Source organism: Morus notabilis, unplaced genomic scaffold (assembly GCF_000414095.1).
Source record: "Morus notabilis unplaced genomic scaffold, ASM41409v2 Scaffold485, whole genome shotgun sequence".
NCBI lineage: Eukaryota > Viridiplantae > Streptophyta > Magnoliopsida > Rosales > Moraceae > Morus > Morus notabilis.
Genome location: NW_010364290.1, coordinates 485,040 through 496,752, shown reverse-complemented (window position 1 = coordinate 496,752; position 11,713 = coordinate 485,040). Strand labels below are relative to the sequence as shown.

The 11,713-nt window shown below is 34.3% G+C and overlaps 1 protein-coding gene across 1 annotated transcript; it reads left to right on the top strand.

The window, feature by feature from the left end:
- The first annotated feature begins 2,256 nt into the window (after positions 1-2,256).
- LOC21408204 lies at positions 2,257-4,729 on the top strand. Its single transcript, XM_010106232.2, has 2 exons — positions 2,257-3,397; positions 3,697-4,729. The coding sequence occupies exons 1-2, from the start codon at positions 2,775-2,777 to the stop codon at positions 4,400-4,402; spliced, it is 1,329 nt and encodes a 442-aa protein (XP_010104534.1). The 5' UTR covers positions 2,257-2,774; the 3' UTR covers positions 4,403-4,729.
- The last annotated feature ends 6,984 nt before the right edge of the window (positions 4,730-11,713 follow it).

Below are 11,713 nucleotides of genomic sequence, written 5' to 3'. Positions count from 1 at the left end.
ACCGGTCAACCGGTGACAGAGCAGTACAACACTACTGGTCGACCGGTAAGGTCGACCGGTAATGTGCACACCGGTCGACCGGTCAGCCTGCAATCCGGTCGACCGCACAGGTCAACCGGTGGAATCGACTGCGCGAGAGAAGCTCGCAGAAATCAGTCCAAAAACCTGCAAATCCAGTTCCAAATCCAAATATTTTAAAGGGAAACCACTAGATCCGGGTTCTAGGTCCTAAAACAAGTCCAAAGAACCCAAGATCTCTAATTTCTACTCTAGTTTTACTCAAAATCATCAAAATCTGTTTTGAACCAAAAATAAGTTTTGAAATCTGAAAAACATAGATTCAAGAGAGGTTCTTTCAGTAATCTTACCTCGAATCCTTCTCTTGACGTTGAAAACTCTTTGAAATCACTCTTGGTTCGAATCCGGTTTTGATTTGAGACACAAATGGGAGAGAGAGAGGGAGAGAGAGCACGGAAGTGTGTGAGAGAGAGAGAGAGAGAGAAATGCACGGGAAAGAAAAAGAAAAGGAAGGAAAAGAAAGGAAAAAGAAAAAGAAAAGAAAAGAAAAGAAAAATAAAAGAAAGTGACATGTGTAAAATATAACAGTCTAGAAATGCGCCCATACACACTTCTGGATTAAATAAATTACTGTGAATAATTTAAATACCTTGGAATTATTTAAACTCAATTAATTAAATCAGATTAGGCACACTAATAATCTCAATTACCTTAATTAATCTCAATTAATTCTTCAGGGTGTTACAATTATTCTAACTTTTTTGTTGTATTTTATGCAATAAAGGATTATAGCAAATTAGTACACAAATTAAGATTATAATTGGTATCCATCGAATTAGCGAACTAAACATGCTTGTGTTAGAAGGAAAAAAACTTTATTTAATGTAATGGGTTGGACAACTAATACTTCATTTAATGAAAGGATTATTTATCCTTTAATCAAGGGGACTATTGTCTATTCAGGGATGAAAAAGAAAAGGGGATAGGGACAATTGTTTAGAATAATAACTAACCCATTCTTAGGTATCTCTTCAAACATGGGAATCGGGGGAAAAAAAAATAATGAATAAAGGGAGCTCCATTTTCCTCACTTATATAATTATGTCACACAACTCCATCATTTTAATAACATTTTGTATGATGACCAATTAAAATTAAAGTGCAACATTCTTAATAATTATGATGAAATGTTTTACTTTTAAAAAGATATAGATTAAATTTAAAAGTACTTAATCATCGGTAATTTTTTACTCTTTAATTATTAAATATATATTAAAAATTATATATTTTATATATTTTTTATTTTGATTGATTAAATTCAATAGTTAGAAATTGACTCGAGAAGTTCTCATCAAATTTTACAGTTTTTTTGTTAATTAACATTTCAAAGAAGCGGTCAAAGAAGATGGAAGTATGATTGGATGTTTGGTAGAGGGATTCGTTTCTTGATTCGAATCATGATTCGTGGTTCGCTACAGTATTTTCTCTCATAAAAAATATACGTAAATCGAAAATGGTTCGAATCACATGGTTTAAATCCTCCAACCAAACGTCATCGATGGAGCGCGAAAACAAACGCCGACCCAAAAGGCAAAATGACAAAAAAATTATCGTGGATAAATCGTAAAAATAGAAAAAAGAAATTCGCAGCCGCACATCTTCTCATCTGGAGCGTAATCAACATAAATGAATGGCGTTCTCTCTCTGAAAAGAAAAATAAAAATTTTGGGGTTCTTCTTTTGTAACAAAATTTAGAAAAAATTTAAATTTAAGTTATAATTTTATTCAAATTTATATTCTTTTAAGTTTTAATTTTATTCAATTTTACTTAATTTTATTCAAATTATAACTTCAACTCAAATTATAACTCAAACTTAACTAAAAAATTACACTCCAAAAAATCCCAAAATAATTCGTAGGACCCACTAATTCCCGGACTTTATCTGCACACGCCACACGTGTGGGGAGTATGAAGCGTATCAGAGAGCGTTTTTTGGGGTCATAGAGAGGCGGAGATTCCCATTTTAAGGAAAGGTGGATTTAATTTAAATAAATTAAAAAATTAATACATTATTATAATAGGTTGGAAAATTGTGGGCAGTGGGGGCAAACCCAAGGGCCAAGCGAGACAAGGTCATTATAGTCATTACAGAGAAAATATCAGGTGGAGCCCACACTTATAGTAGGTTTGTTATAGAGAGAGAGAGAGAGAGAGAGAGAAAATGCCGTCAACTTCTGTCCGCACTGGCATTGGCGCCAGCCTGTTCACAGCTGTACTCCAACCCCATTTTTCTCTTATCAACTAATCCTCTCATTTTTTTTTTCCTTTTCATTATAATTAATTAATGGAATTTCTCTTCAAAAATAGAAAGAGAGAGAGATCATAAAGGGAAAGGGAAATATCTAGATTTACAGATTTATAGAAACTTCAGACACACATATTTGCTCTAACGAAAACCTGGTTAAGAAGTTTATTTCATAGGAGAAGAAGACGAAGGCACTGTTAAGTCTGTTACGGTTGTGGTAATGGCAGTTTCGCTGGTTGCCAGCTTCCACGTCTCGCGCGCATTCCGACGCTCTCTTTCTTCTTCATCTTCATCTTCATCTTCTTCGTTGGTTTTCGATAAGTCGGAGGATTCTTCCTCTACTTTGCTCTCAGTCACGTTTTCTTGAGGGTTTTGCCTTTTCGCGTTACTTCAGTTTCCTCTTTCTCTCTCTTGGGTAAAAGTCTTGCAGAGGAGAGAGAAGAAGCAGCCATGGATCCGTGCCCATTTGTGCGTCTCACGGTGGGCAATCTAGCCCTAAAGATTCCCGTCGCTTCAAAGCCGGCTCGTTCGGTGGTTCACCCGTCGTCGTCTCCGTGTTTCTGCAAAGTCAAGCTCAAGAACTTCCCTCTCCAGACCGCCGTGGTCCCCTTCATCCCGCCGGAGAACCAGTTCCCAGACGGACAAACTCACACCGTCGCGGCGACCTTCCACCTGAGCAAGTCCGATCTCGACAGAATCTCCGGGAAGACTATCTTCTCCGGCAGGCTATGCCTCCGAATCGCGATCTACACCGGCCGGAGGGGCACCACATGCGGCGTCAACTCCGGGAGGCTCCTTGGCAAGGTTTCCGTGCCGTTGGAGCTCGCCGGCACCGAAGCCAAGTCCACAGTCTTCCACAATGGCTGGATTTCCGTCGGAAAAGAGGCCAAAGGCTCGTCCGCTCACTTCCACTTGAATGTTAGGGCAGAGCCCGATCCCAGATTCGTCTTCCAGTTCGACGGCGAGCCTGAGTGTAGCCCTCAGGTGTTCCAGATTCAAGGCAATATCAGACAACCCGTCTTCACCTGCAAGTTCAGCTTCCGAAACACCGGTGACCGGAATCAAAGATCCAGGTCCGTTAGGGTTTCTATTCAGATTTTTCATTTTATATTAATTTCTTAAGATTTAGGACTTATTACACACAATGTACTTTGAATTGAATAGTTTCCCAATTGGTAAAGCTCGGTCGAACCGTACGAAAAAGTTCTTGTTTTTGCCTTTTTCGTTTAAAAACAACCCAACCTCGTTCGCTTTACTACTTTTTTTGGTTAAAAGAAGATTATGTTCGAGGAATTACTTGGATTATACTTTACCTGAACATTAATTACTAATTAATTGCTAATTGCTAATATTTGCTGTGTTAATTTCACAGATCGCTACAGTCCGAGCCAAGCAGCTCCAGAAGCTGGTTGGGCTCGTTCGGGAGCGAGCGGGAGCGGCCAATCAAAGAGCGGAAAGGCTGGTCCATTACTGTTCACGACCTCTCCGGTTCACCGGTCGCCGCCGCCTCGATGGTGACCCCGTTCGTGGCCTCGCCTGGTTCGGACCGGGTCAGCCGGTCTAACCCGGGGTCCTGGCTGATCCTCCGCCCCGCCGAGGGGACCTGGAAGCCGTGGGGGCGGCTTGAGGCGTGGCGCGAGCGCGGTGGCTCCGACGGACTCGGCTACCGCTTCGAGCTCGTTCCGGACGCCGGCGGTGGCGTCAGTGCCGCCGGGATCGTGTTGTCGGAATCGACGCTGAACTCGCAGAAGGGCGGGAAGTTCGTGATCGACCTAGGCTCGAGCCGAGCCGGAGGGTCGGGGTCGCCAGCGTGCAGTCCGAGGAGCAGTGGGGACTTTGGATACGGGCTGTGGCCGTACTGTGCGTACAGAGGGTTCGTGATGTCGGCGAAGGTGGAGGGGGAGGGTCGGTGCAGCAAGCCGACGGTGGAGATGAGCGTGCAGCACGTGGGATGCACGGAGGACGCGGCGGCGTTCGTGGCGTTGGCGGCGGCGATTGACTTAAGCATGGACGCTTGCAGGCTCTTCTCGCACCGTCTCAGGAAGGAGCTTTGCCACCAACAGGATTTGCTCGGCTGAATTTACTTTTTTCTTTTTTTTTTTTCTTGTCTTAATTTTTACCTTATTTTTGGTGAAATTGAATTCTTGAAATGTTTATTTTTTCTTCTTTCTTTTTTTTTTTTGGGGGGGAGGGGTCGATGGATTTTTGACTCCATCGTTGTGAGCGAGCGAGTTGTTTTCGTTTTTACTACTAACAACAAAAAACACTCATCTAGAGTCTGTACAGTGAGAGAAACTTAGTTAGACAGGGCACGCTTTGTTTTTTTTTACTTGTGTGGCTTGTGTTAGTTTTTTTCCCCCCTCTTTTGGAATTTTATTGTATGAACACAAATCGCTTTTGAGATATATGTGGTCACACTCTGAAATCTCTGTTTTCAATTTGCTGTCCATTTGATCAGTTAATATATTTAAGAACTCATGTGTTGTATATTCAATCTCTTTTCCTTCGATTAAACTTGTGCCCTTGTGTATGTGTTTTTGCTTCAACGTGATATTGGTGATGGACTTCTAGTTTTGGAGAAATTGGAAAATGAGTTTGAGGTTGGTGGGCATTGGAACGGGGAAACTGCGTGCACGTTATGCCTAGTTGCATAAATATCGGTGAACTTTTGATTATGTTTTTTCGTTTTCCATGTCTCAACTTTCAACTAGTGGAAAAGCTATTGAAGAACTTGTTTAAGCGGACGATAGCTGTATTCTTGACGAATAATTGCTATTATTAGCACCTACCTATAGTCATTTGGCGCATAAATTAATATTCCTCTCCTCCCTGGTATGACTTTGGGAGAGCTTAGTGGGAATTGTTAAATGGAGGCTTGACTTATAATTCAATTGATGTTGTTCATAGAAAGAAAGTCGATCTTGGCAATAATATATTCACTTCTCGCACGAGCAAAACCCTCCCTAAAAAAAATTCTAAAGAATATTTAAAATGCCATGACCTCATGAAATATAGGCCACGGTGGTGGGAGCATTGCTTTTTTTTTTAAAAAAATAAATAAATATATATATATATATATATATATCATAATATGTTCTCTCTCGTGGTTGGTGGTTGTGTGCGTGTGAAATTGAATCCATATGATTCTCTGTTATGCAACGTGGTTTGTGAATAACGTACGTTTCATTCTTTGTTGTCCCATGCCGTGAAGAAAAAGATAAATGCTTTCGGAAGCACATGTAACCATTAGCGTACCCTATTAGTATTAGTGTAAAATGACAGTTAAAACTATTGCATTATTATGGTAATTGGACCAACCAATCATAGTGTTAATTTGTTTGTTGGTTTGAGGGTTTCTTTTTAATAAGAATAAAAAGAATGTTGTACCAATAATATGCAGCTAGCTCTTAATAGGTTTTAACTGAGAACAAAAAAAAAACAGAAAAAGAAAAAGAAGTGGCGTGTGGTAATGGTTTTAAGTTTTAACTGCATAGGGGAGTAGAATTACTGTGGAAAGAAAAGGAAAAAACAGAAAAGGTAGAGAGAGCGACATTAGGGGTGGGCAGGGTGTGGCCGTTGGGAGACGAGAATGAACTGGTGGGGACTGGAGGATTGGGAAGCTATAGGACAAAGCAAGAGTGAACTGTCATCAAACACTTTTTGTTGGAAAGGGAATCCCTGCAGCCCTACCCAATGCATTTTACATGCCTCTCTCACAGACACTCTGTCTCTGTGTGCATCGCGTGTGGCGTCTGGCGTCTGGCGTGTGCTAAGTTCAAATTTTTTCACAACACTTTGGGTTGAAAATTTAAATTAAAAAGTGAATTTATATGATAATAAATATTAATAAAATAGTTAAATTTAGGGTTGTTCAGCGGCTTTTTTTTGGGTTAAAAAATTTTAAAAAAATAACTCGAGTTATAATTTTATTTAAGTTCATGTTCTTTTAAGTTTGAACTCGAGTTTAGGATTAAAACTCGAGTTCAAGTTTTTCTTTTAACTCGAATTCAAATTAATGAACAGTATTTTTTCTATTCTTAAAAATGTTATAACTTTTTCGTTTTAATTCTGATTGAGATGATTTTTTTTCTATGCGTTGACAACGAAAAGACGAATAAAACTCCACCCATATATCCTATTAAAATTTTTCATGAGTTTTTATTAACATACTATCTAAATACAAATTTAAATTTTGACTCACTCAAATATAAACTCAAAAAGATTTTTATCTCAAACCATAACTCAAATGTACACAACCAAACACAAACTCAAGTTACAACTTCAACTCAAGTTATAATTCAAACTCAACTCAAAATCTACGCTCAAGTGATCTAACTCAAAAACAATAAAAGAACAACCCCAATTTTTATACGAAAAAATGTTATACTAAAATTTAAACTGTGATTCAAATCTAAAAAAAGAAAAAGAAAAAGAGATTAGTGAACTATGAGCATTGAAATATATTTGTTAAAGAACTTTTGATGGCAAGATCATTCTCTGAGTTGTTTTGGGACTTTTTTTTTTCTCTGACATCAAAATTGATGAATCATTTCTGAAAAATAACGAGTTAATAACATCTATATCACATCACATACTCAAGTTATCACGCTTATATGAACATAATTAACTCGTTTAAATTAGAAAGTTTCATTATCAGTAGCCAAAATTGTTAAAGATTATGACTTTAAAAATTAATATGTAAAAAAAAGTCGAGATTACAACAGAGCTTGCCAAACGTGAGACACCCACAGAGTGGAGAGGAGAACTACTACACACCCACTATTAGCTCAGCTACTACCCCACTTGGGGGATTTAGGTTGTACCTGTACTTTCGGCTCTTTCTTGGCGTACCTAAAAGAGATATATATCCTTACAGGAATACCTTTTGTTTTTGGTAAATTTGGATAAATCATAGCTGTATAGCAAAATATTTCTCTTAAAATTATTAACGTTATTATTATTTGCTCTTAACGAGCGTCGTCATTATTTATTTATTTATTTATTTTTCTCGGTGGGGTGGTGGGGGAAATCTTTTCTGCATTATTGATCATATACTGGTGGTGAACTCCTAGGACATGGACTGGCTTTATATTAAAAATAAAAATAAAAATCCAAAATCAAATGTTATAACGGTGACCCTGAAGATCAATTGGGGCGTGAATGAAGGCATAGAGAACGTTACAATGCACAAAAGTTGCATGCCGTGAAGACAAAAATAAGAGTGTCGTTTTTCATTACTAGACATATCCTTTTTCTTTTCCTAAAATTTTCTAATTATATTCACTTCACATTATCAACGAAATGATCATTTATTAACGAGAAACTATGTCAGATTTATGAAGTTAAATTAAGTAACGTATTTAAAATTATTTGAAGTAAATAACAGTTTATCGTGTAAATATTTTTTTTTTTATGAATGATAAAAAAATCTTTTATTTACGTGAAAATTTTTTTTTATCAGTCATAAAAAGAAAATTTACGTGGAAATTTTTTTTACTTATCGTAAATAAAATATTTACACGATAAACTGTTAATTATTTTAAATATTTTGAAATTCGCTATTTATTTATGTAGTTTTATAAATATGCTATTTACTATATTCTCTTTTTATTAATTTACAGAGTTCTAAGAACTTTTTTAGTGGGGGTTTTGGTGGATTACCATTTACTTTCAAAGAGTACTGTTTCTGGTAGGTTGTCTTACTGATAAGATTAGTTTTTTAACTGCTGGATCTTGTCAAAATTAAATGAGATTGAAAAAGTATACAAAATAGACAATTTTTTATACATATTACAGTAATGGAACTTTTTTTGTTTGCTAGTTATTAGCTATTCATGAATATGTCCACAAAATTCATTTGATTGCACAAGGAGTAAGGATAGAGTTGGAAAACATAAACAAATCAATTTAACCAACTCATGATTCGTACGGGCACATAGTTATTTAAATAGTAAATTTATGGTGGAGTTTTCTTCGCAGATCTTAAGAATGCTTGGTAAAGAAGGATAGAAAAATAATTAAAAAAAGAGTAAAATAAATTAGAGTAATAATAGGATGCATCTTGTACCACACTATTGTTTGGTCCCAAATTCCAATGGCCAATTTGGCCGTGACAAAGTTGGTGAACTTATTAATATTGATGCCACATAGCGACATTTGCAAGAATACTCCTGGACCGTATTTGTTTGCTTCTGTTTTTAAATATTTTACATAGAAAAAAATATATAATAATAAGAAGAGGGAGCTTCTTATCTTGCATAACTAGGTGGGTGTTGATAATTAGAATAGAAATTTTTTTATCAAAAGAGTCCAAAAGGTGAGCTTACAGCCAAGGGAGACAAGCAAGTAACACTTCCCTGCAAATTGCAAATTGCAAATTGCAAATTGCATTGGTGAACTTAATTTGATAATGTAAGAATATGTTAGATCCAAAGATTTATTCCTAGTAAATATGTTAATGAATATCTCCTTTTGGTGAAAATGAGTATCTTTTTTCATATTCTATCACGAAACAAAATTCTCCTATAAACATTTGTTTGCTTTTATACAAATTGTTAAAAGAATAACGTAAAATCAATCGAGAATCTTTTTGTAAGCTACAAAAAAATACCCTATTGATAATGTGTTGCTTTTATAGTAGGATTCTAGAGTGAATTAATTCTGTACTTTTTTTCATTTTGATATTGTTATATAGTGATACATTGGTACGAAATTATCTTATGGCGATAGGAGTATTTTTATACCATATATATTATAAAATTCTCCTAAATAAATTTCTATAAATGCTGCATTTTTTTTTCCCAGACAGAGTAGCTTATTTTAAGTAATTACTATTCTTAATTTCTAATTAGCAACTATTTTATAATCTTTCTCCTTCTTACTTATTTTAAAAGTAATATCTAAATTTTATTTTTCACAGAATATATATCTTACCATATATAAAAGCCCCGATCCAGACTGCCGCCGTTTCGCCCCATAGGGACGAAATGTTTGGTCCGTGAGAGGGGATGGACGAAATGTTTAGTCCCAAATTTTTTTTAGATTTTTTTTTTTGCTTCTCTTATTCTTGCTTGTTTTCGGTCCCCATATTCTTTTATTTACTTTTTTAGCCTCTAATTTTTGTTTTCCTTTTCTTATCCTTATTTAATTTTAGTATCATTTTAGACCCCTTTTCTAGTGGCCCGATCCATCTGCTATCACCACAAACCCTCAAAAAAATTTCATAATTAAAGCTCCATACATATGTCACACTATGAGTTTTTTAAACCGGATCAAATAGAATTTGAGTCACCGTACTCTAACAACTTTTTTAGTCCCTTATATTTTTCCTCACTCTTTATTTAATCATATATATATATATATATATTACAACCATACATTCGTATTTTTTTTGTTCTTTCTTTCGCTTAAATTTTTACTTTTCTTCTTACCCTAATTGAATCTTATTATTATTTTAATCACTCATTTTTGTTTGTTTTTTTTTTTTTTTTTTTTTTTTGCTTTTCTTTCTTTCAATTTTTTTGGGGTCTCCTTCCGTTTTTTTTTTTGCTTCCTTAATCTCCCGTTTCTTTTTTTTTTTTCCTCTCACCTTATTTAATCTTATTTAATATTATTAATTCATCTTGTTATTCTCTTTAATTTTATTTGTTTTATCACTTTTTCTTCCAAATTTTATTCTCATAAATAACTTTTCCCTAATACTCTTGGTTGAATAATTTTTATGTTAGAAAAATAAAAACAATAACACAATAATTAAAATTTAATTCAAGAATATAACTTACAAAATTATCCTCACTTGTAGTAATCTTCGAAATATGTGGTACCCTTATTTATGACCAACAATTGTTGCGATTAAAAAAATGCCCTTTTCTTGGATTCTTCTTAACTGAGTATATAATAATGTACACAGATGAAATCAATCAATCATACAACCTTGTTGTGAAAATGCCTTGCTTGAGAATTAAAAGATGTTTGATTCAACATTGGTAAGGGAGAATTCTGCTTGACTCAAGATGGAAAAAAATAAATAAAGAAAGAAAGATTTTTGATGAAAATAGTCAAAAGAACATGCAAATAACAAGTGAAATGAACCAGCTAAGCAGATTTTGTGTGAAGTAGCTAAGAAAGATATAGGATGTTTGATCTGCGTAAAAGCTAGTAAAAGGAACAAGGAACTTTATTAAATTGAAGAATGTGAGGATCTTTTTCCTGAATTTTGCAAACACAATAATCTTTGGATGCAATTGTCCATTTGAAGTGAAAGATTTGTGTTGGGGGTAAAGGAGGCAAGGCCAAGGAAAAAAAAAGGGGCAGAAATCCAATGTATTACTTGTATTTATTTTTATTTTATTTGTTTCGTAATAAGATTACTTGTATGGTTGTAAAGTGAATAAGTTGCCTAGTTCTCCTCCGTAAATCCAGTCCAATGCACAAGCTAGAATTAAGCTGAGTGCTGCTAGGTTTTGAGGTATTTTTGTGGAGAATTTTGAGTACGGGAAAATGTTTGTATATAGGCTTAGTATACCCATTTCAAAAAAAAAAAAAAAAAAAAATACTATACTACTGTTTCTAAAAAACGTGGAATCAACCTAGCAGTAAATCAATATCTACCCAATATCGAGGTTTAGAACTGGAATCTTGCAATCCAAAATAAATAATAAAAAAATTACCTTGTATTTTAGAATATACTTTGGTTTTTAATCATGTATACCATTGAAGTGACAATAATAATGTTTAATTAGTAAATATGATACTTACCAATTATTTTAGTCAGTAGATAGTAAATAAAAGATTTACTAAAGAAGGTCATTTCGTATATAGACAAAAAAAAAAAAAAATGTGATTTTTCCAAATCACTTCTAAAATAACGATTGGCTCGACGAGCAGATTCATGATAGGTTCAATTATTTACGCAACCACTTAAAATATTTTAAGAAATAAATAAAAAAAATAAGTATTTATACAAAAATGATCACTTTTACTCCTTGTTTAGAATTTATCTTTTATTTAATAATATTCTTAATATGTCCATTTTATGGTTATTGAGATAATATTATTTCAAATATATTCTTTTTGTGTAGATAGTTATGGGTAGTTAATAAATGATAACAATGTCATCACGGATTATGTTACAGACTTATATGTAAATATTACAAGTTGTTGACATTTTATTTTTTCAACTCCTACATAATACACATATATGCAATTAATTCTAAAAAAAGTCTACACAAAACCAAAAAAAAAAGAGAAGAAAATTGTAGCATTTACTTTAAGAGTGCATGAGTATGAGTTTTATCCTTTATTTTTAATTAATATTCTTTTAGGAGTATAGTTATTTAACTAAAAAAATTATTAATAAAAAATAATAGTAAAAATTCTAATTCATACAT